The 25,144-nt window shown below is 49.3% G+C and overlaps 1 protein-coding gene across 1 annotated transcript; it reads left to right on the top strand.

The window, feature by feature from the left end:
- Positions 1-237: 237 nt before the first annotated feature.
- On the top strand, positions 238-25,078 carry LOC135814174 (microtubule-associated protein futsch-like). The gene is made up of 24 exons (XM_065327259.1): positions 238-646; positions 2,315-2,375; positions 3,014-3,106; positions 3,614-3,667; positions 4,123-4,202; positions 4,899-5,000; positions 5,454-5,600; positions 6,204-6,280; positions 6,908-7,032; positions 7,644-7,702; positions 8,049-8,111; positions 8,762-8,863; positions 9,812-9,860; positions 10,240-10,380; positions 10,995-12,758; positions 15,561-15,647; positions 16,733-16,888; positions 17,138-17,293; positions 17,715-17,800; positions 20,307-20,427; positions 21,019-21,087; positions 22,388-22,518; positions 23,096-23,236; positions 23,714-25,078. The coding sequence occupies exons 1-24, from the start codon at positions 525-527 to the stop codon at positions 23,772-23,774; spliced, it is 4,047 nt and encodes a 1,348-aa protein (XP_065183331.1). The 5' UTR covers positions 238-524; the 3' UTR covers positions 23,775-25,078.
- The last annotated feature ends 66 nt before the right edge of the window (positions 25,079-25,144 follow it).

Genomic DNA, 25,144 nt, shown 5'->3' with positions numbered 1-25,144 from the left:
AAGATGAGAATGATGAGCACGAGCTACTTTTGAGTTTTGAGTACAGTCTCTACTACAGAACTGGAAGACGACACTGGACTCGAGCTGATATGGGCCATGGGCCCTTTGATGGGGCTCGGACTATGAGCACGAGCCCCTCCTACAATCTACATAATCATTCAGTACAGCGCCTGTGGTGTGTGTTTTGGATGGACTCGTACTCCGACGTAACGTCAAGCCAAGGGGACTTCGCTGACAAAAACTAGAAAACGTAGATCGAGAAGAGGTTGGTCCGATACATGCCCCTGCGATGCCTCAGCCTGCCACGATCACGATAGTCTGTACTGCTGCTCGAGGATGTCCTGACAAAACATTTTTGTTTTGATAAGGACCTGACAAAATGCTTTGGGTCGCAGACAGCCCAGTGCAGTTGGTCTGTTTTCTCTTCACGAACTTCTTTTCCAGTCACTTCCACAACGTGGCAACCCTTTCCGATTCTTTCGGATTCTAGCGAATAGTGTTCTCTCATTCAAGCTGCTGCTGCGATGGCGGTCGTCGCTAAGGTGGGCAGGAGGCTGCGGCGAACAGGAAAGGACGCTTACAAATTCGAGTTTACAGCCCTATGCGAGCAGTTGGAGCTGCAGCTAAAGCCCGAAGTCAAGAAATGGTAAGCGCTGCTGTTCGCCCTGTTTACAACTAGCGAGCCACTGTCACTACATCATGCAGTGTTCCCACGCGTTCCGGAAAATGCCTGAGCTAACGCCGCCTCTTATTTTGCTTTCCGATCAGTGCACTGGCGGAAGGCCTGCACTGCACTGTTGTCTAGTTGTATGTAGAGGTCACCGGAACAGTGAAATAATTCCGACTCAGAATCTTACTGTGAAGTAACTAACTTCAAGTGATGGGGCGGCGTGGCGCTGTAACCCTTCGAACTCCAGTGAACAGAAGTGCAAAAAGCCAGCAGCGGACCCGATCGGCAGGCTCTCGCAGTGAAGCCATGACGCTCATGATGCAGTCGCTGGCAGCGGCTTGTGAGGCTGTGTTGTTGATAATACGAACACTTATGCGACATGGCCAGTCCAATAACAAATAATTAGACAAAGTGCAGTAAATCATGTGAATTGCTAGGCGAAGTATCCGTCCCCTCGAATTGCCAGTGCTTGGAGGCAGCACACCAAAGTAGGAGACAAGTGGAAAAAATCTCAGAATCTAGGTTATTCAAACTCTTCACATCCCAACCTACTTTGATCCACCCCACCCCCACTACAGTACTGGCCTCGACGGGCAGTTTTACCAGCCATGCAGACAAGAACTTACCTGTGACGTGGTGACGCGTCAAAGGCTTTCCCACGGCTGCCTTTGCGCCGTGTGGCGGACTTGCCAAGGTTCAACTACAGTAAAACCTGTGTTTCCCGGACCCTGTACCAAGCGGAGCCCTGTGTCGACCGGACACACTTTCATGCATCAAAGTGCAGTGGGTCGAGCAGTTTGGACTGGAGTTGCCCCACGCACCAGCGTTTACCGTATTTCCCCGAATATAAGTCGCACCCTTGTACACTAAAACCCAAGGATAAAAAAGGGGGTGCGACTTACAATCGAGCATGACTGATTATATCAAATCAATATTGCTCAAACCTGAAAATGGGGGTGCGACTTATAATCGGAGAAATACGGTACATGTTATTTTGAAACTTCCAGAAACTGTTGTTGGGCTTGTAAGTAGCCTACTGTAACGACGAGTAACAGCTCGTCAGACAGGGGAAATCCCCCAGCCGGTTTCGTGGAGGCCTCAGTCTGCACCAGCCTGTGTTCTTTTCAGTTTGAGTAGCTTTATAATGCAGAAAGTGTGAGCAGCTTTGCCACTTCCATTTGGACTTAAATTCGCTTCACTCTGATTTAAAAACCGTACCAGCCCCGGGCCGATTAGCAGCGGCAACTACAGACCACACCGAACTGGCATGATTGCCGGTGATGAAGCACAGTGTACTTGGAATACAGGCCCGGCCGTGCTGCAGGTGGTGACTGCATGGTCTGTGCAGTCATATATTTATTTATTTATTTATTCCGCTCACACATTGCCTAAGCTGATTCCGAGTGGTGCCGGGGCAATTCTCGCTACTACCATGGCATGGAAGAAAAACAAAACAAAAAGCACAAGCAAACATGATCAGGAACAGCATACTAGCATATGACAGATGCATGGATAACTGAGAGTGCCCCAGCAGCGTGATGTGCAAAGACTAGAGCACTGTTACTTCAAGGCAGCATAGACTGACATGCAATTACCTAAACACGCGTGTATTGTTTAACGTTTCTCTCCTGGTTTGTTCGACAGGTCACCGTACAAGCTACTGGTGACGTTCTCGCGAGCTCACCGCCGAGTGGAAACACCACCCGTAAGGCATTTTGAAAGTTGTCAGTGCTTCTGTACGGCACACACGCACACAGATGCACACGGATACTCACACAGCTTACACAGGCACACACAAACACACACACACACATACACACACACACACACACACACACACACACACACACACACACACACACACATGCACACATGCACACATACCTACACACACACACACACACACACACACACATACACACACACACACACACACACACACACATACACACATACACACACCATTTGAACCTTGAACCTTGAACACAAACCCATAGACGGGTGTTTCTTTACTGGAGATCCTCACCCATATTGCTTTCCATAGACACATGCAGCATGCCTTTATTGGAGACATGCCATGTTAGAGGGTCAATGATGGACATGCTGCTTTGTCTTCTTGTAATAGAAAATACAGTGCATATCCAAAATGTGGGGGTGTCTTTAGTTCGTCGTTGAATCAAGTTCTAGTGCACCGGTTTCACTAAAAGTTAGTCAGAGATGGAAGTCTAGCTAACAGCATGCAATACTCCCGTCTCATACATCTTGTATTTGCTGCTCCTGCTGCTGCTGCTTCTGCTACTCTCTTGATGTGGTGGTGGCGGTGGCGGTGGTTCTACATCATAGGTGTTTTTCAAGTCTATCATTGAGTCTGGTCAGGAAGGCAACGCATCGTGGAATCCGCCGTCAGAGCTCACACTGCTTGTCACGCTCTATCGGGTAAGTGCGAGTCCTGCAATGCGATTTGGACGGCACCTATTCTAAACTAATCCATATTGTTTCACTGCATGGCCAGGGGCGGATCCAGGGGGGGGGGGGGGGGGGGAGGCACAGAACCCCCTAAATTTCACAAATGTACTTCTTTACTGGAATCCATATGCGTCTACATGTACATGGATCAACTATTCAGTTTTGGCTAAGCTAGAACCCCCTGTAGAGATCTCTGGATATGCCCATGAGGGCCATAAAAGGGTACCTGACTGGAAAGGAACAGTATTGAAGAAACAATGTGTGTGTGTGTTTGTTTGTGTGTGTGTGTGTGTGTGTGTGTGTGTGTGTGTGTGTGTGTGTGTGTGTGTGTCAGTGTGTGCGTGTGTGTGCGTGTGTGTGTGTGTGTGTGTGTGTGTGCATGTACATGTGTACCAGTACATGCGTTTGTGTGTGTACGTGTATGCGTGTTCACGCATGTACGTGTGTGCCCACTTGCCTGCGTGCTAATGTTTCTAGACTCCAGATACAGTGAAATTTGACGAGAAAGAGTACAAGTTTGAAATTGTGAACGTAAGTGATGGGCAGGTGCATGCTTCTCTCAGGGAGATTGAGAAATATTGAGTCTGCCGTTTGCAAGTTGTGCCCGGTCCATCTGTGGATGTCCTAGTGGTGCGAACGTCAGCAGAGTGTGCCTAATTCTATGCGTCTAAATCCGCCTGTGAAAGCGTATCACTCTTGGCGTGGATACCCTTGCCGGCTACTTTGTATGTTGCTAGTACAGATAGTGATGTGACAAGGCAGGAGCTCCACATCACCAGGCTGTGCGTCCTTACCAATCACTACCATCGATTACTGTATGACGTAATGTAATGATGTCACTATCCTTCAAATGATGTCACTGTAATCAGATGATACCATGATACGATGTCATACTTAACACTCTCTAAACAATGTCTTATTGGCCACAGGCCATCGTGAGATTAAAGATTTGAAACGCACTGGCCTTGTTTTCTATGTGCTTGCAGATCGGCAAGAATGGTGATGCCAAACTGTTGGCAGTGTTCTATGCCGACATGGCGCAGTACGTCAAGGAGGACGAATCCGAGTAAGGCTAGCAGGCTGCAATAGCTGTAGTAACCACCGTGTGTTGGCTGGGCTAGGGCACACGCCGTGCCCCAGCCGGCGCCACCCCATACCACCTATCCAATACATATTTTAGTTACCGTAAAGTCGTGTACAAAAGCCGCGGCTTATGACTTTTTGGGGGAAATGTTGCAGGCTTCTATATGAGACACGCTTCTATACAAGACAGGTATTTCTATGTATGTCAACACTAAAACCAGGCTTATGGGCCGACAGTGTATCTTGAAAATCAGGCTTCTATTCAAGACAGGCTGTAATACAAGACACAACAATATTTACAAGCTGGAAAGGACTTGGTCCGTGTCATTGCGGTGTGATTATGTGTGTGACTATTGTACAAGTTGTTTTCTGTAGCAAGTTAGCATTGCCACCACTTCCGCAATTGATTTCGTAAACGCCAAGAGTCTTCATTGACAATGTTAGCGGTGACCAGTATAGTCTTGACGATCCATGGACGTGTACACGGGTTAATCACAGTCGCATTGCAGGATGAGTTTAGTTTACAACTCGTTGCACTGGCTTTTCCTTTCTGCTGATTGCTCCTGTCTATCCGTACACATTGGTCACGGGAGCGGGGAGGCCGTGTGTGGGATTTTCCAGTGTTCACTGTTACTTACTGGCAATCACTGTTATCCGGTTGCTCACTGCTCCACTGCAGGAGTGTGCTGAGTGTGAGCTTCAAGCCGTCCTCGGTGAAGATTGCCAGTGCCACGCTGGATATCACCATCAAGTCTCGCCTGGTCAAGAAGGGCAAGGCTGGGTAAGAGCAGTGCCATACCTAGGCAGAGAGAGAGAGAGAGAGAGAGAGAGAGAGAGAGAGAGAGAGAGAGAGAGAGAGAGAGAGAGAGAGAGAGAGAGAGAGAGAGAGAGAGAGAGAGAGAGAGAGAGAGAGAGAGAGAGAGCAAGGCTGGGTAAGAGGCTTTTAAAGAATGCATCTAAATACGCATGCATCGGGCAGCGAAGACCAGGTGAACTGTGCATCTAGTTTTGATTGAAAACACCCACTGGGGTTCCTAAACCTCTGCTTCCAGCCTGGTGTAATAGTACATTTGGTGACTTTCTAGCCTGGATACGCTTCGTCTGCCCGTTCTCCAGCGCTCGATGTCACTGTACCGTTACATTTGAAGGGTTGAACGGACTCGGAGGCGAGTGTGTGCCTCATATTGCTGTTATCCTGTCTGCTTTGACATCCCTGTTCTATTCATGCATGCAGTGATGAAGACATGCAGAGCACGGCGAGTCGCCTCAGCCAGAGCAACATTCGGGACTTGGATGAAGACCTGCCTGAGGATGAGCTTGACGAGCCGGACAGGCCCAAGATCTCCAAGGCAGAGGACAAGGAGATGAAGAAGACGCTGGCGTGAGTGCACATACTGGACAGATGACAACCGGTTCATGTGCTTGTGTGTATCGGCACTCGCACGTGCTGGACTGCTAGAACATTCTACGCATGATATAGTGCAGGAGTCTGTATTTGTGTGTGTGTGGGGGGGGGGGGGGGGGGGGGGGGCTTATTGGTTAAGTTTATTCATGACCCTATCCGTACTGCTGACTGTGTTTGTACTTCAGATTGGATTTCAGTGAGCGCAACTGTAGCATGTTTCCCAATGCTGTAGACAGCGAGCTGTTTCGGCCATAAGGCCTCATCAGTACAGCTACGAGCTAAATAGGTGCAAAGGAGGCACCACAGACATTAAGCTAGCTGTAGCAGGCTATAGATTTCATTTACTACTCCTGTGTAGTACAGTGCTGCTAAATGAAATCCAGTCACGTGACTCAAGTTTGCGCCTTGCATCATTTCGCAGCCCAGTGTTGGCAGGTCTAGGGCTGCGCAACGCCCGGCGTATACTTGAGGGACGTGACTGGATTTAATTCAGTGAGCAACACTGTAAGTACTTGCCCCCATCGTATTAGGTGAGACAGTACATTTGCTGTCTGTTCTTCTGTTTCACCTTTCCCTTAGGCACCTGTCGAACGAGCAGAATGATAATCCCGAAGCAAAGAAGTCAGCGGTAGCCGACTGGCTCGGCGTTACACCAGGTACTTAAGTACAGTGAAGCCTGTCTAAGACGACCGCTCAAGGGACCTTCAAAACGTGGTCTCTGTTACCAGGTGGTCTCCTAATCCAGGGTCATTTGACTGGAAAAGTGGAAATAGCATCCCTTGGTCCTAGTTTCAGTGGTCTTCTAGGACAGGTGGTCGCCTTATCCGAGTGGTCGCCTTGACAGGTTTTACCGTGTGCATGTTGGCCTGCAGCAGTGATTCTGATTGTGAAGTTCACCACCATGAGTTATGCAGCACCACAGCACCGCAGTTGAGTACACAGCACGCTGGTCTCATTGGCATCATGATGTTTTGTTTGGTGCACCCTTTTGGTTGTGTGTGTGTGTGGGGGGGGGGGGGGGGGGGGTGCGAGTCACATCACTTCTCGGTGTCACCTCTTTGCCATGAGAAACAATGGAACGAATCGAGTGCAAGGTTACATGTTTGCTCATTGGCATAGTAACGCTAAGAATTCATCAGAGCATAGCCAAGTCTAGTCAAGTCCTGTTTGGACTGGCTCTGACATGTGCCGAAACTTTTATTTATAATTTTTTCAACAAGTCTAACTGTTTCGTTTTAGAACAAATCATTCCTTTCTTTTTAAATCCTGTTCTGCTACTGTAGAGGCTGGTAGTGGCAGTATTGACGCAATGCTGGAGGCCGACTCCAGGTTTGCCGATGCCTCGCTGATCAACCGCGACGGCGAGGTCGAGCCGGTACAGCGACTGCTCAAGTCGGCAGTGATCGGTGTAAGTGTTGGCTGGGCGAACACGCTTTATAAATGCACTGCAGTATTGTCGGGCACGGAAGAACTGGGGGGGGGGGGGGGGGGGGGGGGGGGAGGCAGCCTCCTAGCCTAGGCAATTCTTATTTCATGTACTTAAGTCTATGCACAGTTGAGTCATGGTGTATACATTGGTATGCTGTGCTTGGTGAAATCCTAGCCTGGTCGTTCTTCGGAGCTGCAGTGTAATTCTGAGTGGTTTGCGCAAGACCCAAGAGACAACAGCGAGATGCATTCTAGGCCATTGAAGTCAACCTTGTAAAAAAAGATGCGGAAAACTGGGCCTTTGGCCGAGTCTCACGCGAACCGTGATTTTTTTGTTGTTGTAAAAAATATCAGCCTTGGGTAACACAAGTTGATCTATTAGCAACAACTGATGAATAACAATACTACCTTGCAGTCTAATTCTGAGTGGTTTCATCTTCCATGTGTTGGATACTTACTATAATTAATATGCTAGACAGAATTCTTCGTCTGTTGATAGAGTGCACAGTGCCCAATCAAGGGTGGTTATTGCAAGATTGACTGCAGTGCATGTAACGTCATATCGCCGCTTGGTGTTTCTGTGCCTGACAGGTCTACTTTTCGGCCGAATGGTGTCCGCCGTGTCGGGAGTTCGTGCCCAAGCTGAAAACGTAAGCCGTGGAGTTGCGCGCTGCTCCTCTTTGCTGTCAGCTGCTCTCATCAGTGTTTATCATGTGCCCAGTGTTTTAAAACTGGCTTTGTCGGATTTATGTATAAGAAGAAGGACCCAAACCGGCGTTACGAGTTATGACTATCAGTCTACCAAGGTAACACTATACAGTCGGATAGTAACTACTTCATTGTATACATGGATACTATTAACTCACCATCCGAATTGCCGGATTTGGTTGATTTCGGTGAATGAAGCCAAGGACTCATTCTACTCTCCTCCTCTTTCAATGCTCCTTGCCCCCCCCCCCCCCCCCTCTCTTCTCTCTCTCTCCCCTGCTGTTGCAGGTTCTACACATCACTGAAGGAGAAGGGAGCGAGTTTTGAGCTGCTCTGGGTGTCCAGTGACAAGTAAGTGAGCATTGAAGTGCTACTGGCTCATGGACAGACTTCAGCTTCAGAACACAATAGTGTTTCTGTGCCTCCTTCGACGGGACAGGAAACGGGTATCGACTGGTTCAGAGGCCATATGCTAACTCTTCTCGCATTGTGTATTGTACAGTGGCCATCTTAGGCACCTTACTTGCTCAGTGGAGAAATGACTGTGCTAGTACTTTGATAGCGAGAATGTTGGTCCGACCATCATCTGCATGGTCCAACTTATCGCCGATTACACCGGGCCTGCTTGATCAGCCTGCCGCAGCGAGCTGTCAGCAAACCTTTGCGCTGCACGTCCATGAGGTTGACTGGGTGGTTGTCGGTACGCAGCAGTCAGTGTGCGGAAACGGATGGAAAAGCAACGTGCCCGTGTTCTGTTCGCGAAAATGCACTGTTGTAGATATTGGAATCCGGTGGAATGATCGGGGCCGGCGCCCTTACTGGCTTAGCGCGTACACACACTGTAGTGTACCTACACACTGTAAAATGAACCAGCAGGCAGCAGTACTCGCGGCTGCAAGGCCAGCACCCCATGGCCGCTTGATTTCTCAAAAGATTTCAAAGTCCACAACTGTGCCGCCGCTTCATTGTGTTTGCTGCTGCTGCTGCCATGTCGTTTTCAGGAGCGATCAAGCCATGCAGCGCTACGCACGCACCATGGAAATGCCTTTCCTGATCCTTCAGTACGACCACCAGCTTGGGACTGAACTACGCGACTCCTATGAGTGAGTGCTGACTGTGGGATCCGGGATTCATGTCAAGGAATTGTAACACATATTCTTTTGTTGAATTCTATGCACCGACCTTGACGGGGCACCCCTGCCCGATAGCGAATGAATAAAATGTTCTTGTGCGCACCGAGGAACATGTTACAGGCACAAATGCATAGGACGCTGGACGTTGAACAACACTACTTGTCTGGTACGCCCAGTCAAACGTAGCTGCCAAGTAATTTTTTTGTGTTCACTGGACTTCATTGTGACGGGCTTGTCAACCACTCTGGTTTGTTGGGGAGACCTAAAACGTTTGCAGCAGATAGCTGCACAAGGATTGAGTTGTCTGAGTATAATAATAGTGGGCCCGGCCTTCGATTATTGAAAGTGCTCGTGGGTGTCTCCCTGACACCGGTCAGTTGCAAAGTTGCATGTATGCGGATGGTGTCCTTTCATCGGAGATCGACATTGTGAATGGTAACGTCCACATGCTGTCCATACATGTGAAAAGTGTTGTTTTTCACGGCTGAGCGTAGCGAAAGAGTGTAAAAAAACCGTATTTTTCACCCACCATTTTTCTGTCGTGCACTGCTGCTCTTCCACTGCGCAACTCTCCCCCACCTGTCATCGCGGTCTTGTATTCCTCGTGTAGCGTGGAGTACATTCTGGTAGACCACTACCCCATGTACAACCCGGTTGCTATGTGAGTGAAAAGTACACAGTTGGCAAATGGGCAGTAGTAGTACAAGTACCCAGGTCCAAGGCGTTTCTTCCTTCTTTTACTCGATCTAGCGGACGTATTCCATTGACCAGCATGGTGGTGACATGAAATCTATAACATACTACTGTTGCGCTCACTGAAATCCAATCCGAAGTGCTAAACTGGTGGTGGTGGTGGTAACAAAACGCATTCACCGTGCAATTGTGTGTGTCTGTCTGTCTGCGTCTTCCCTTCCCCAGGGTTAACTCCATTCCAACGCTGTGTTTTGTGGACGCGGTGGGAAACAAGGCAAGTCAACACTCCAAGATAGTAGTATTAGGTAGAATACTAGAATGCCGTTACATGTGCAGCATTGGGCACTTCGCTGTGAACACCATGCTTTACATCCATTAGTATGCATGCCACTACTGATGTGTTTGGATTGCAAGCCTTGCAGGAATCCGTTGCGGAACAAGACAAGGCCTGATTTATTTACATTGAGCATACGCATCATAAGACAGATGGGAGAGAGACAGTACGGAGAGAGACAATGCTGTGACAAACATTATACACTACAACTAGTATAGGCCCCGTTTCTGGACTGTTCCATATCCAAAGTTTCTTACTGCCAGGTAATTCAGCTGTTATACTGCATGCAGTTCATGCTCTGGTTTGTGCATGTATGCAGATTGAGCATCATGGTCGCCAGGCCGTGGAGAAAGCGGTGGAAGCCGGTACGGAGTGGAGCTGCTACAATCTCCTGCTCTCAAAGGTCTCCAGCAGCGCCATGCTGACCGGCGCCAAGCCACTCGAGTCGCCGGAGGCTACTGTAAGTCCAGCTTACTGTGCCACAGCGCGTTGCAATGCCGCGTAGGTGCGGAATATGTATTTAAGCGAGCTCCATTGTACTGGTAACGCTTTTCTCTACCGGCAGTGTACCTTCTCTCTCTCCCCCCCCCCCCCCCCCCCCCCCCCAGGACCCAGACAAGTCATTACGAGCAGATGTCGCCCTAATGCAAAGGGAGTAAAACTGCTTCGACTGTGTGTCCACGCATTCGAGGATCCCAAAGTCATATCCAACGTCTCCATGACTCTGTTGGCCAGATGTGACTTTCAAGTTTAACCCCTGAAGAGGTGTCTGTGATACAATGGGCTCCTTCCAAAGAATGGTAATTGAATAGCTTAGCAAATGACAAAGTATTTCTGCTGGAAATATTGCTGTGAAAGGTGTTTTGTTAGCAGTTGGTTTCTGTTTCCCGCCTCGATTGTATTCCCCTGCACTACCCCCCCCCCCCCCCCCCCGACTGTCATACATTGAGGCGACATGAGATCAGGTTTATTGGCGTGAACCAAAAATTATGTAGTTTGCGTTTTAACAACGTGTGATGAGTGTATGGTATTGTGTGTCTCCAACTCCTCGTCCTCGCTGCCATGACGCGGCAGGATGGTGGCAAGCCGAACGTGACCCTGCCCGTCTGGGGAACGGAAGTCATCGAGCGAAGCCGCAGTCCTCCACCACCACCGACCACAGCTGCATCGGACCCGGCCACCGTTGCTGCAGATAAGCACACGGCGGAGGACACGTCGGCGTCGTGCAACATCAAACCCGAGGATAGCCTCACAGCAGCAGGGGCTCTTCTGGCCGCTGCAACCAGCGTGGATCATGACTCACCGCTGCACGACTCGGACGCAAACACTGCAGCAGCAATGACAGGGCGCGAGGCAGCGCATAGCTATGACTCCATGGAGGCTCTCGACGGCACGGGCCATTCTGCCCTGGGTCCAGATGAGGGTATTGTTGACCGTGTGGAACAGCCGGACCCAGTAGAGATCACCGAGAGCAAAGAACCCGTGTCCACCGACAAAGTTGTTGCGGCTGCTGCTCCATCACCCGCTGCACCGGACGCCAGTGCTACGCCAGCAATGGACCAACAGCACGAATCCACTATTTCCACACCACAAACTGCTCCAGAACAAGAGGATGTTGCCAAGAAGAATGCGCCTGAACCGAGTAACACAACACAGGAAGCGAACACAGCTTCTGCACCGCAGCCTGTGGTGCAGGCGGCCTCCAGCAACGCAACTCCAGCCCCTGAGCAGAGCAGTGCACTGAAAACGACAGAAGCTGAGGCGAGCCCTCCTGCCCCTGAACCAGTGGCGGAGGAACCCAAAGAAGACATTTCAACACGCTCAGCGGCAGATGCCGCCCGCAGTGCTGCCGTTGCTGCGGCTGCAGCAGCAGCTGCAGTAGCTGAGATAGCCGCTATGGCCGAGTCCATGTCAGAGCAGGCCGATGCGCTCGCTGCTGTTGACGACATCACCGGACTCAGCGACGAGGAAGAGAGTGGTGGTGGTGCTGGTGGGAGTGAGGAGAGCACAGCTGCGACTACATTGGATCTTGCGGCTGTTGTATCTCAAGCTGCTCCAGTTGTTGAGGAAGAGCCCCGTCAGACTGTAGCCCCTGTAGTTGCTTCAGCCCCTGTAGTCACTACATCCACTATAGAGTCTTTAGCCCCTGTAGTCACTACATCCACTGTAGAGTCTGCAGCCCCTGTAGTCACTACATCCACTGTAGAGTCTGCAGCCACTGTAGAGTCTGCAGCTGCCATGCAGAATGAGCCAGAAACCACTGCAGACCCGGCAGCAGACACAGAGAAAGATGACGATGCTACGAAGGCGTCTACGGATGGTGAGAACAGAGTGACGGAAACAGCCCCAACTGCACAGTCCGATGATACAGCAGGACAGGCAGCCGAACAACCACCAGCGGCTAGTCAGGAAGCCAGCAACGCAATGCAAGCATCCACCACGGCTACATCAGCTCCTACTGCGGAGGCAGTTGCCGAGCCAATGCACGCAGAAGGGCCACAACCCCAGGCAGAATCCAAGCCCGAGGACAACGCACCGCCGTGCTCGGCCGAAGATGCGGCTTCCAACGCAGTCGCGGCCGCAGCTGCTGCAGCGTCCGCCGTGGCTGAGATTGCCATCGTGGCCGAATCCATGTCGGAGCAAGCGGAGGCACTTGCCACTTGCATCGCCAATGACGACATCGACGTTGCCCGGCACAGCGAGGACGAAGCGGAGAACACTGAGCCGTGCGGCGGTGGTGTTAGCGGATACGACGAGGATGATGAGGGCGATGACAGCAATGTTGACTATGATGACGATGACGAGGAGGATGATGACTATACAGGCGAGGAGGAGACAGTGAGTACACGTAGATGCTTTCCTTGTGGACTAGACCCAATATGCAGCCATGAGAAGAAGCACGCATTCCTCTGTGTGTGTTTGTCACATCGGCCTTCTATCCAGCTGGTTTTGCCATGCAAAAAATACGCTCGCTGCTGCTGCTGCCCATTGTCCTCGCCCTTGCTTGCTGGGTCGGTCGCAAGTCTGTGTTCATGACAGGACTTGCGGAGCCTACAACGTGTCCGTTCACAGGGCGGTGCTCACTTTCCTTGCCAGTCATCCATTCTACTCGTTTCTTTACTCTCTCTCTCTTTTTTCAAAGCGCCCGCAGGCCATGGGGCAAAGCATTTTTTTAAATTCTCAATGCGGCTATAACCGACCCAGCAAGCAGGAGAGGACCATGGCATGCAGCTGAGCTGCTCATTTCACATAGCCTGTCAGCATAGTATGCCCTCCTTTTCCTCATCACACTGCCTTCCATCGGTATTGCTACATCGTGTACTGTACTTCATGACACACGCCGGGTAACCTAGCTGTGGCAAACCTATTTGAAATCGCAGCCTGAGCGTGCTGTTGTTCTAAAGTACCCAAGCAGACATGACAAAGGCAGAAGAGGACGGTGATAATCGGTTAAAATGCAATGATAACAAAGTCTCTTGTATGGGCAAAATGAATTGCACATAATTATCATGAATTGCACTTAATTATCATGAATTGCACATAATTATCATGAATTGCACATGATTATCATGAATTGCACATGTCACCAATGTAACAAGTTGTAACACTGTGTTTCACGCACATAGCAAGCCTGAGGCAATCCTCAGACAACTGGATCGGACACGATATACACGGCGGCTACAGTAGCCGACTGCATTATGTTGCTAACGTTTCCAAGTGCACTTCACTGGACCTGTCATCCAACCGTTCACGTTCCGGCACTTCAATTGAAAGATCTGAAAAGAGAAATAAAATTCCAACTCCACCTGGACTCTAACCCAGGACTTTACTCTTTTTCAGGCAGTTCACTTCCCCGACTGACCCTTTGAATTTCGAAGTTCTCCCTATCCTTTAAAACTCGCTTGATTACATGTATGGACTTGGTCCTTTGTTCTTTACTATGAATTACATGTATAATTATAATTGTAATGCTTTGTGTCGTTTTGTCATCGCCGCTAACTGATTGATCTTGTCACTGTGGTGTTCTTCTGCTTTGCCACTTGCCCTGCTTCGGCTTTGTGCCAGTGTAATATTTGAGCTTTGGCCATCATTGACATTGTAATCATATTATTGATGGTGATAATCCTGGCGGCCGGTTGCACCAGGGCTATGCGCTCTTCACGCACCTGACACGACCCGTGTTTCTATGACGGCAGTGATGACTGGGACAAGTGCAGGAACCCTCGGGACGGTTGAGCCAACAACGTTGGTCAGCTGTTGTCCGATGTGTAACTGTATCATTTAATATTGCTCTGCATTGCTAAATTTCCTTGTGCTTTTTCAAGCGGCGACGAAACGAGCACGCTGACATGGATCGCACTCGGAGAAGCCGGCGCATGAAGGAGTCTGCTTGCACATGTATACATGTCTGTACAGAGCTCGTATGAATCCTAACCTGGACAACAAACAAATATTCTACCCGCACTCTTGTCGCACTTTCATCATAAGATAGTGTGAAAGGATTCTCAGGCTGAATTTTTTAGGAGACTCCTTGTGTTAGGCATGCATTTGTCCTCAAAGAATCGTTGAATTCTTTGGATCATGGGCCTTGAAATAAAGAGTCAATGCAAACACACATGTATATTGTTTAAATGAGATGCCTGTCTAAACCACTAATAAACCTGGTCCTACGCTTTCCATTTTTTTTCCAGTCTGTGTGCTGAGACAAAGTCTTAAAAAGTTGGCGCTCAGCACCTCCTCGGTGGCATGCATGTTGCAGTGGCACTGTGTGTGTGCGTGTGTTCATGTGTGTGTGTGTGTGTGTGTGTGTGTGTGCGTGCGTGCATGCGTGCGTGTGTGTGTGTGTGTGTGTGTGTGTGTGTGTGTGGTTGTGTACTTCTGCTGGAAAACCCATGCATTATGTTCCAGCACAAGCTAGTTGCCATGCCTACTTTCAAGGCATGGTTTGTTATTAATGTTACCATCATCCTCTGCCAGGTGTATATAACTAATGTTCTTTTTCAATATTAAAGGTGCATGTGTATGTGTGTGTGTGTGTGTGTGTATGTGTGTGTGTGTGTGTGTGTGTGTGTGTGTGTGTGCGCACGTGCATGTTAACACATGTATGTCTGTGTGTGCATGCTCCTGCTTGGGTTCGCTTGCCGGTGCCATGCATGTACAGTACTGGCAACTGAAATCCACCCCCCCCCCCCCCCCCCCCTAGCGGTGCGCTAACCGCGTTAGCGATTCGTACGAGACACTGGGGGGGGGGGGGGGGGGGGGGGGGGGGGGACTCGGATTTCAGTTGCCAGCACTGTAGTATGCTATTATGTCTCACTGGTAGCCTGACTAGAGCAGGCATCTTCTGTGCACAATCTATTGCTAATGCCTGAAGTTGCTTGTGCATAACACTGCAGGATCACGATGTACTGACACTATAGCTCACTGAAGCTTCCATGTTCATGACTGATTGTACTGCATGTCCTTAACTGTAACCAGGGGAGGGACATGGGGAATGGGGGGGTGGGGAGATGGGGGTGGGCGGGGGGGGGGGAGGGGGGGGGCAACATGACTACAAGACGCATAGTGACTGTAAGCTGGCCTTTCCACCGTCAGCTTTCCAATGACTTGTATTGCGCTTCTCGCCGTGCCCTCCCGCAGGCTAATGGCTCGGCTGCGGCGGAGGACGTCACGTCACCGAAGAAAGGCGGCCTCTTGCAGGGCGTGAAGAGTATTGTGAAGCGGCAGGTAAGCATCGATCGACAAACTACAATAATGCATTATTGCTGGGCTTTTGTGCTAGATCCTCCACCCGGTACCCCGCGTTACCACCATGCGCTCCCAGCTGAACCACTGCACAAAGCATAAACACACACCAGCAGCAGCACAGCAAGGACACTGGGCTGCTAATACATGTGCTGGGCTGCTCAATGAAATCTGATCATTGCCTTTGAGTTTTAAGGTTGCCGCGGCCACCCTGCACCAGTGCACCAGCTCACAGTCTTGTGCTCGCAGGTCTAGAGGGCTGCGTAGCGTGCCCTGCGTACCGTATTCCCCGATTATAAGTCGCACCCCCGTTTTCAGGTTTGAGCAATATTGATTTGATATATTGACTTCAGTAGTAAGTCACGCTCGATTGTAAGTAGTACGTTATATGTATAATAATATTACCTGAAGCCGGAGTGAATATGGGCGAATATTCACTAGTACACAAACCGAGGCATTGTCAGAGTATGTATTATCAGAGTATGTATTATCAGAGTACATAATCGTATGTATAATCAGTAGGAATTATCAGAGTATGTACAGTATTATCAGAGTACATAATTGTATGCATTATCAGAGTACATGATTGTACGTATTATCAGAGTATGTATTATCAGAGTTCCACTGTACATGATTGTATACCTTGGCCTTGCACGTGGCTTTAGCAGGTATGACGTTGATAGCACTGTGCTAGGTGGACGACCCACTGCATGGCACACCGTGCCCGACTGCTCACCCCAGACTGTTCATAATATGGAACGATCCCTGCCAATTGGGATGGAAACGCTTTAAAAAAAAAAACTTTGGAATTATGGCGTAAAGCTCGAGTTCCATCTACACTCCTTCCTTTTTTGTCAATGAATGCATGGTATGCTCAAATGAGACACCCTTAAAAGGCGGGCAGCATGCAGCCCAAGACATGTATATGTACATGGCATGTTCGAGACATACTCAAGGCATACCGGATAACCATAAGGTACGCTTTGAACACACTCAAGGCGTACTGAAGTGGTGTCTCGTTGAAACTTCTGACTGGTGTATTTTCTTCTTCTTCGTCTGTTGCCTAGGATAAGGAACATAAGGAAGAACAGAAAGCGGAGAAGAAAGCGGAAAAGAAGGCGGAGAAGAAGGCGGAAAAGAAGGAAGAAAAGAAAGCAGAGAAGACTGCCAAGTCACCCGCCTTACATCACTCTCAAAGCGAAGCGTCAATGGTATCAGCCGGGGTATGTTAACACGCACGTGCCCAGCGGAGCATTCCCAGCGCATTCGCTCTGAAGCATACTGGTTGCAGTGTACGGTAGTCTGTACAAAGTGTGTCGTGGCCAGTTCATTTTTAAAAGAGCATGCTCCTGCAAGTTGAGGCATACCGGATAACCATAAGGTACGCTTTGAACACACTCAAGGCGTACTGAAGTGGTGTCTCGTTGAAACTTCTGACTGGTGTATTTTCTTCTTCTTCGTCTGTTGCCTAGGATAAGGAACATAAGGAAGAACAGAAAGCGGAGAAGAAAGCGGAAAAGAAGGCGGAGAAGAAGGCGGAAAAGAAGGAAGAAAAGAAAGCAGAGAAGACTGCCAAGTCACCCGCCTTACATCACTCTCAAAGCGAAGCGTCAATGGTATCAGCCGGGGTATGTTAACACGCACGTGCCCAGCGGAGCATTCCCAGCGCATTCGCTCTGAAGCATACTGGTTGCAGTGTACGGTAGTCTGTACAAAGTGTGTCGTGGCCAGTTCATTTTTAAAAGAGCATGCTCCTGCAAGTTGGGATGGTCACATACATAATAGTATTGTGTAAGACAGTATATTCTCCTCCTTACTTGATTCCGGCTGTACCTCTAAGTGCACACACACACACACACACACACACACACACACACACACACACACACACACACACACACACACACACACACACACACACACACACACACACACACACACACACACACACACACACACACACACACACACACATGCACACACTCATACATGCATACACACACTCGCACACACTCTCTCTCCTCCATTTCTGCCATTCTTCTTGTTCAGCCCATGGCCGCGGCAACTAACAGTGGTCACGCCAAGGATAAGAAGGGGCTGCTAGACCGTTTGAAGATCACCAACACGCAAATGGAGTAAGTCACATCCTGCCAAGTTGCTGTAGCTTCAACAGATCTAGTGCCCAATGAAGGAACAGAGCACGCTTCATGCACTATCCCCTCTGGAACTAGACCCTGCCCCAGTAGTACTCCTCCTGCCCTACAGAGTTGCCGTATGTTCCACAGAGCTAAGCTAGTGACTAGTGAGCCGGTTACACAGCATGCTATTGTGTTATACTCCCCCCTCCCCCCCCCCCCCCCCCCCCACAGGGGCGGATCCAGAGATCTCTACAGGGGGTTCCGATTCAACCAAAATTGAACAGCCAAAATATTATGGAATCAGATTGCACGAAGGTCAAAAAGAATGGTTCCACCAATTATATATACATACGTTGTAACGCTGTGTCTCATGCACGTAGCTAAATGCTAAGGCAATCATCAGACAACATTGCCTTAGCATTTAGCTACGTGCATGAAACGCAGCGTTACAACGTATGTATATATAATTGGTGGAACCATTAAATTCTTTTTGACCTTTGTGGTTACGCTCCGCCATTGTGGTGTTGAGCACTGTTGAAACCTGGGTATACCCACTTATGGAATCAGATTGTATTGAAGTTGTGCGGTTTTAATTACGACAATCCGATTTTGTTAGTTGGAATCGCATGCTTTTAAACACACACTACGGACACATTCTTCCATCATCGACCACACGACAACTGCGCTCTCCAGCCGGTCTCGACACGTTGCCACAGCACACCACCAGCGCTGGAGCGCACAGTTGTGGTGTGGTGGACGATGGAAAGCCTGTACAGGGCCAAATGCTGCTGCTTACCATACATTGTACATTATTTAGTACGGACACATAATCATATACATGTATGCAATCGACTGGCACACCGGTTCAGTGAGGGATTGAAGACCCTTTCAACTTCTTGTAAAGATCGAATATGCAAGCCATGGGTACGTTGAGAGCCAGCAATGCCGAAATGACAACTTTCCCTGTCCATTTGTCCTTGCGGAAATTTTTAGCATTTTTACGATGGGAAATGCTCTATACTAGTAATCACAGGAGCATTGTCTTCACTTGACAGAAACAACAACAGTGGAACAGTGTCGACAATCCTTCCAATGTCATCTAAAACACATCGCTGGCGCAGCACTCCGTTGCTGCGGAGGAACAACTAGTCACTACTGCATGCTGCAGCAGGTAGAGATTACTGACTTTGCTTGGATGTCGGAGCCCTCATCTTCTGAGGAGCTTGAACTCTACGTGTACGATTCGAAGTTCGTTGAAGAGTGTCATCAATCGGAACATCCTTTCTCTTCCGGAAAAAAACTTGCCCATGGAATACTGACCGCACCCATCCAGAGCAGCAGTGAATGACAGCGCCAATGGAGGTAAGTTTGGATCGTTTTGAAAGATCAAAAAGGAAACAACCACCCAATGTTGTCTACAGTGTTCGTTTAACGTTTGTAAATCACGGACGTGAACACCAGTACAGACTACGTGCAGTATCGATCTACCGCATGCAGTGCACTGACTCTACTCCTTGACTCAGTGACTGCACTGTGATCGGACGGACGTCCTTTTGTGCACACATGATATTTTTCTCAGCAGTACACTTTTCAAAATTTAAGGGGTTTCATGGAACCCCGGAACCCCCCCCCCCCCCCCCCCCCGGATCCGTCACTGCCCCACCACCACCACCACCACCACCCCACGCAACAATACCCCCCGGGACTGAGACCCCAGCCCCCATGCAAACAATGATACCGCCCTGGGACTAGACCCTCCCCCCCCCCCCCCCTCCCTGCTCGTATACCTGTCCTGGGACTAGACCCCTGCCCCAGCACTCCTCCTGCCCCTTCACCTACCATGGAGCATGCGTATGCTCACCATACATACATCCTGCACTCCCTGATCAAGTGCTCTCTGTCATGCATGAACAAATAGAAGAACAACCGGATGCTGCCGAGGTCACCTACCTGGGGCGATGCTCTGTCATGCATGAACAAATAGAAGAACAACCGGATGCTGCTGAGGTCACCTACCTGGGGCGATGCTCTGTCATGCATGAACAAATAGAAGAACAACCGGATGCAGCCGAGGTCACCTACCTGGGGCGATGCTCTGTCATGCATGAACAAATAGAAGAACAACCGGATGCAGCCGAGGTCACCTACCTGGGGCGATCGGTCAGTTTTGGTACTTTACCGAACCCTGTTCTTCATGTGTTTGAATGCGTGTCGAAGGATCACCTGCGTTGGGGCCAGTCCCTGCACCGTGAAGTGCATGCAGGCTAACAAATATCCCTCCCTTTGATGGCACAAGCAATGTGTGTGTGTGTGCATGTGTGTGTGTGTGTGTGTGTGTGTGTGTGTGTGTATGTGTGTGTGTATGCATGTGTGAATTTGTGCATGCGCGTGTGTGTGTGTGTGTGTGTGTGTGTGTGTGTGTGTGTGTGTGTGTGTGTGTGTGTGTGCGTGTGTGTGTTCATGCATGTGTGCATGTTTTGCTTTACCCTCGCTCCGGCACCAGGGCACTACTGGAGGAGAACAGACAGCTGAAGGAGGAGAACGAAGACCTGATTGAGGAGAACCAGACGCAGGTGGATAGGATCGATGAGCTACAGATGCTGGTCCAGGACTTGAGACAAGAGGTTTGTGGCACAGTTCTCAGCGCAGAACTAGTACATTTAGTGAGCTATTTCAATTAGTTCAGTATTGCCGTAAAGTACCGCCAGAGCACCCCACCAACTGGTCCGTTCGTGGTCGTGCTGTGGAGGTGGTGTCCCGCCTGTAGGTCATACAACACGTGCCGAGTACACGCATCGCACTCTGTGATGTCAATCCGTACTCGATTCACCTTGGAGCTTCACACAAGAACATGCTAAGCGTGACAGCAGTACAGTAGTACAGGCGCGTGCGCTGGTGCCCTTGAAGGGGGTTCGGGGGCCTCCCCCGGGGAAAATTTCAAAAAATGAAGCAAAATCCTGCATTTTGAGCGAAAAAGGGGGGGGGGGGTCCGGGCACCCAGGAACCCATACGGGGCACGCGCCTGCAGTAGTACACAAAGGTTTTCACACCGTACACACTTTGTTGCACTCTGCCATACGATGTTCCTTTTCCTGGCCGTAAAACCAAGGTGGGGCGCTCTCGCGGCACGGTACAATACGGACATACGTCTGCAACACACCAGTATGATATTATGGCGTTGAACCGGTAAATGTTCTTCTATCTGCGTGCCGCAGGCGGAGATCGCGGAAGCGGAGAAATCCAAGCTGGAGAAGCAGATCACCGAGCTCAACGTCCAGCTGTCTGTGAGTTGTCCAGGCCTCTGCAGACTGTGCCGCTATACTGCATGCTCAGTGTATGATGCAGTCATTGTGTTCTCCTCCATGCTTGCCCCAGTGTACTTGTACACACCGCTGATGTGATGCAATAGCTGCTTTGAACTAGCAACGGCGGAAGCAGTTTTTGATTGGTCCGGCCCGGCATACCCTAGCCTGTCATACTCTGTGTACGATATGGAGGATACTGTATAGCAGGAAATATTCGGACGGGATATATTTTCGTACGATTTCGTACACGGCCTTTTTGTACTAAAATTAATCCCGTACTAAAATTTGTTCATGTGACTTTATGTGCACTGTACATGGGTACTGCTTGCGAACACGTGCATTTAGCATGCAGCACTGTACGAAAATAAAATCCGTACGAAAGGTCGAAATTCGGCTTTGTCCGAAAATATTTCCGTCCGAAAATTTCCTGCTATACAGTACCATGGCATACGTGACCTCCTCAGCAGTAAACACACGTCAGTGGCCAAAGGGTTGGTCCGGCCATGGCCTGACCAACCGGACCGGTTCCGCCGGGCCTGCATTCTAACTTTCAGAGACCAGATTATCTGATCACGTTTCAACAGCCATGACGTAGAGCCAGGTCGGTGCCCAGAAAGACGTGAATGAACACAGTAACATGGCGGATCACACCTGTATGTTTTAGAGAGCCGGTAGCTTCTGACAAGCTGCATGGTACCGCAAGCGTGCAAAATCAAATTGACTGTCCTGCGTTAGTGTGTGGTGCATACTCAACTGAGTGGTTAGCACTATTGCCATGTTTGGTAAATGTACATGTGCATGCATGCACACTGAACAGTTCATCTTCATCTTTCGTACGCAAAACTGCCGTTTGAAAGGCCAAGGCGTGCTGTTTGCGCTGTGGTTGTGTTTTAACATAACATACACATGCTGTGTGTTATCGCGTGTCCAGCCTGCATCCATCGGGAAAGTACTGTCTGTACCAGGACTGTACCTGGAAAGGCTCTGAGTTTTGTGCGGGTACTAGACTACTAGTCACAGTGCTGTTCAATGAAATCCGGTCCCGTGAGTCCAGTTTGTGCCCTGCACCATTTCCCAGCCCAGTGTTCACAGGTCTAGAGCTGCGCAACGCCCGGCATGGCGTACTTGAGTGACGCGACTGGATTTCATTGAGCAGCATTGTACTAGTATGCATACCGTGGCAATCATGGGTTTGTGTATGTGCAGCAAATTGCAATAGTAATACTGTTCATCCATACATGTATGCTGTGTGTCCGCCTCTGTCGTGTGTTGTGCATAGCTCAAAGGCTGGCTGTCCAAGCGAGGTGCCGTAGGGCCGACGAAGAACGTCTTCAGGCGGCGCTACTTCGAGCTCGGATCAGAGGGCATTTTGAATTATTACAGAGAGACCGATGACGTTAATCCGAAAGGGTAGGTAAAGTGGATACCATCCTTTTGTATAGCTATGTTGCACCTTACCAGTATCATATGACCAGATCGGGCAGCTATGTTACTTCCAGTTATTATCACCAAGCGTACAGTTCATGCACTCTTGCTCTCACCCTATGGCGTACAGAGCAACACTGCTCACCGGTGAACAGGTGAACTGGTCTTTTATTTTATTTTAGAATGCATCTGGCTGAAAAATGCACAGTGCACCGCGTAACCCCTATGGTGTACTGTAACATACACCCAGCAATGTGGTCACATGAACTAGTTTCGCTCCGTGTGATCTATACCTTTATATACTGTAAGACCAGATATTTTAACTTCAATTAAAGTTAATGATCTCCGGATATTTGTGGGTAAGCGAGATGAAGTTCTAACGAATTCCGTCTCAAAACCGGCAAATGACTGCACATGTACATATCGTTTTGTACGTAACGACTTCGAATGTCGACTAATTTTTTAAATTCGTTAAATCGTTAGAATTAAATGTCCGTTAACATTACTGGTCTTACGGTAGCCTAAAATCCAGTTGTTCTGTCTCCTATACCCGGTCACACAGCACGATAGACCTGAACACAATGTCCGGCGTTCAGGAACAGATGCCCGAGCATCAGGTGGACGCGGAGGCCGCCGTCTTCAAGCTCGTAACCCAGTCCAGAACGTACGAGCTGATGGCCAGGGATCGAGCCACCATGAACCGGTGAGTCAGGCGAGGAGCCCGTATGATAGTCAGCGTAGTCCGGTCAGCACACCTGCAAATGGCTAGCATAGTGAAAATAGGTAAAATATGGCGAATGTGAGGTACATGGACACCACACCACAGATAAGTGCTAGCACAGGGTCACCACACCACAGATATGCAAGCTACACCCCTGTGAGTGGACACTGCTGAAGAGGCTCGAGGATGGCTCATAAACTGCTGCATGGTTGTCGCAGCTATGTGCTTGCTGCTTTTATTACCATTTTACTGACTGGATTCTGTCTCTGTTTGAAATTCCTCTATGTCTGTCTGTCTGTCTCTCTCTCTCTCTCTCTCTCTCTCTCTCTCTCTCTCTCTCTCTCTCTCTCTCTCTCTCTCTCTCTCTCTCTCTCTCTCTCTCTCTCTCTCTCTCTCTCTCTCTTTCTCCTTCTCTCTGTCTCTCTCTCTTTCCGGCTTTCCTCTGTTCCCTTTCTGCAGGTGGATCAATGCCCTAGATACATACCACAGCATGCTGAAGTCCAAGAGCAAGAAGGGCTGAGTGCCTGTGCTTGGTGTCACTGCTGTGCAGTGCTCTAGCACAGGCATGACTGCCATTGCACACCTAAGTTGATTCCATTACCATTTCGAACTAGATTCTATTGACTGCACAGAGCTGTGCTCCAAAGAGGTTCACTGAGATTCGTTTTTACGCAGAGATTTATCTATCAGCAGTGCACGTTCATGTCCGAGTGTCTCTCAGTCGGTCTAGTCAAGGCTGAGTGCGAGCGCAGATAACGCCAGGACTCGCAGCAGCTAGCCGGCTGTTGCTTCTGGCCCGTCCGCTGTGCCACGGCTTTCGCCCGGCAATGTGGCCGTGTGCTCTCATGCTTGTAGGGCAGTGATCACGGCATGGTTGGTAACGGATGTGCGGCACACAAAGCCATGACAAGCCTGTTCGCTGGATTGCCCTACCGTTTACAATACTGGCACTAGCCACCGGCCTTCCCAACCCTGACTGTTTCCGGCGTGCATTGGCATCATTTTAGCGGTATATTCTTATCATTGTTATGGACTGGTTGTAGAGCAATCAGCATGTTCTTTCATAGTGTGCAGCGTTCTGTTATTCAACAGTACCACCAAGAAGTGGCAAGAGCCCATAACTCTGGGGGTTATGGACTCTTGCCTCTTGGTACCACTCAAGGGGGAAGCCCTCAAGGGAAAATCCCTTTTCCAGGATCTCTATATGAGTGCTGCGTACTCTGCCCAAAATGGGTACCCTGGATGTTACCAATTGTACATGGTAAACGTTCTGTACAGGTTATTATTACTCTTGATGACGTGTAACTGCATGACTGCGGCCTGGCTGCATATTCATCCGTTCACCATGTACATAGCACTACAATGAATTTGCTGTCTCACATGGAGACTCTGACTATGGTATACTCAATTACTACTTTGCAGAGTCCTGGCACTTTATTTTCTCATGCAGAATTCCTCCTTGATCGCTGCTGCAGATGATCTGTTCTTGTAGATTTTGACTTGCCGATCAGCCTCAGTACATGTAGATCAGGGAGTCGTAAAATACCGGTATTTTACGACTCCCCGATGTAGTCATGTACATTCTATTCACTATTGACTATTGTGATTGGATTTCCAATACCCGATGATCTTGTTTGCTCCATTTTCAACAACCATTTCCTTCAAATCTCTTTCAAGCGGATATCAAACTCCGTATTTACCCAGAGTCTCTTTTTCTGCATGTGTAATAATGTTTTTGAAATTATATTTCCTACCTTTGAAATTGAACACATGACGACTCCCTGTCCTGGGACATTTCTATGTTATTCTTCCTCTGGCACTTTGCAGGTCAGTCTGGGTGCCTGTATGATTGAGCAAGTGTGCTAGCAGCAGTACAGTACAAGTGTTTTA

This window comes from Sycon ciliatum, chromosome 1, assembly GCF_964019385.1.
Source record: "Sycon ciliatum chromosome 1, ocSycCili1.1, whole genome shotgun sequence".
Classification (NCBI taxonomy): domain Eukaryota; kingdom Metazoa; phylum Porifera; class Calcarea; order Leucosolenida; family Sycettidae; genus Sycon; species Sycon ciliatum.
This window is presented reverse-complemented; position numbering and strand designations above follow the sequence as displayed.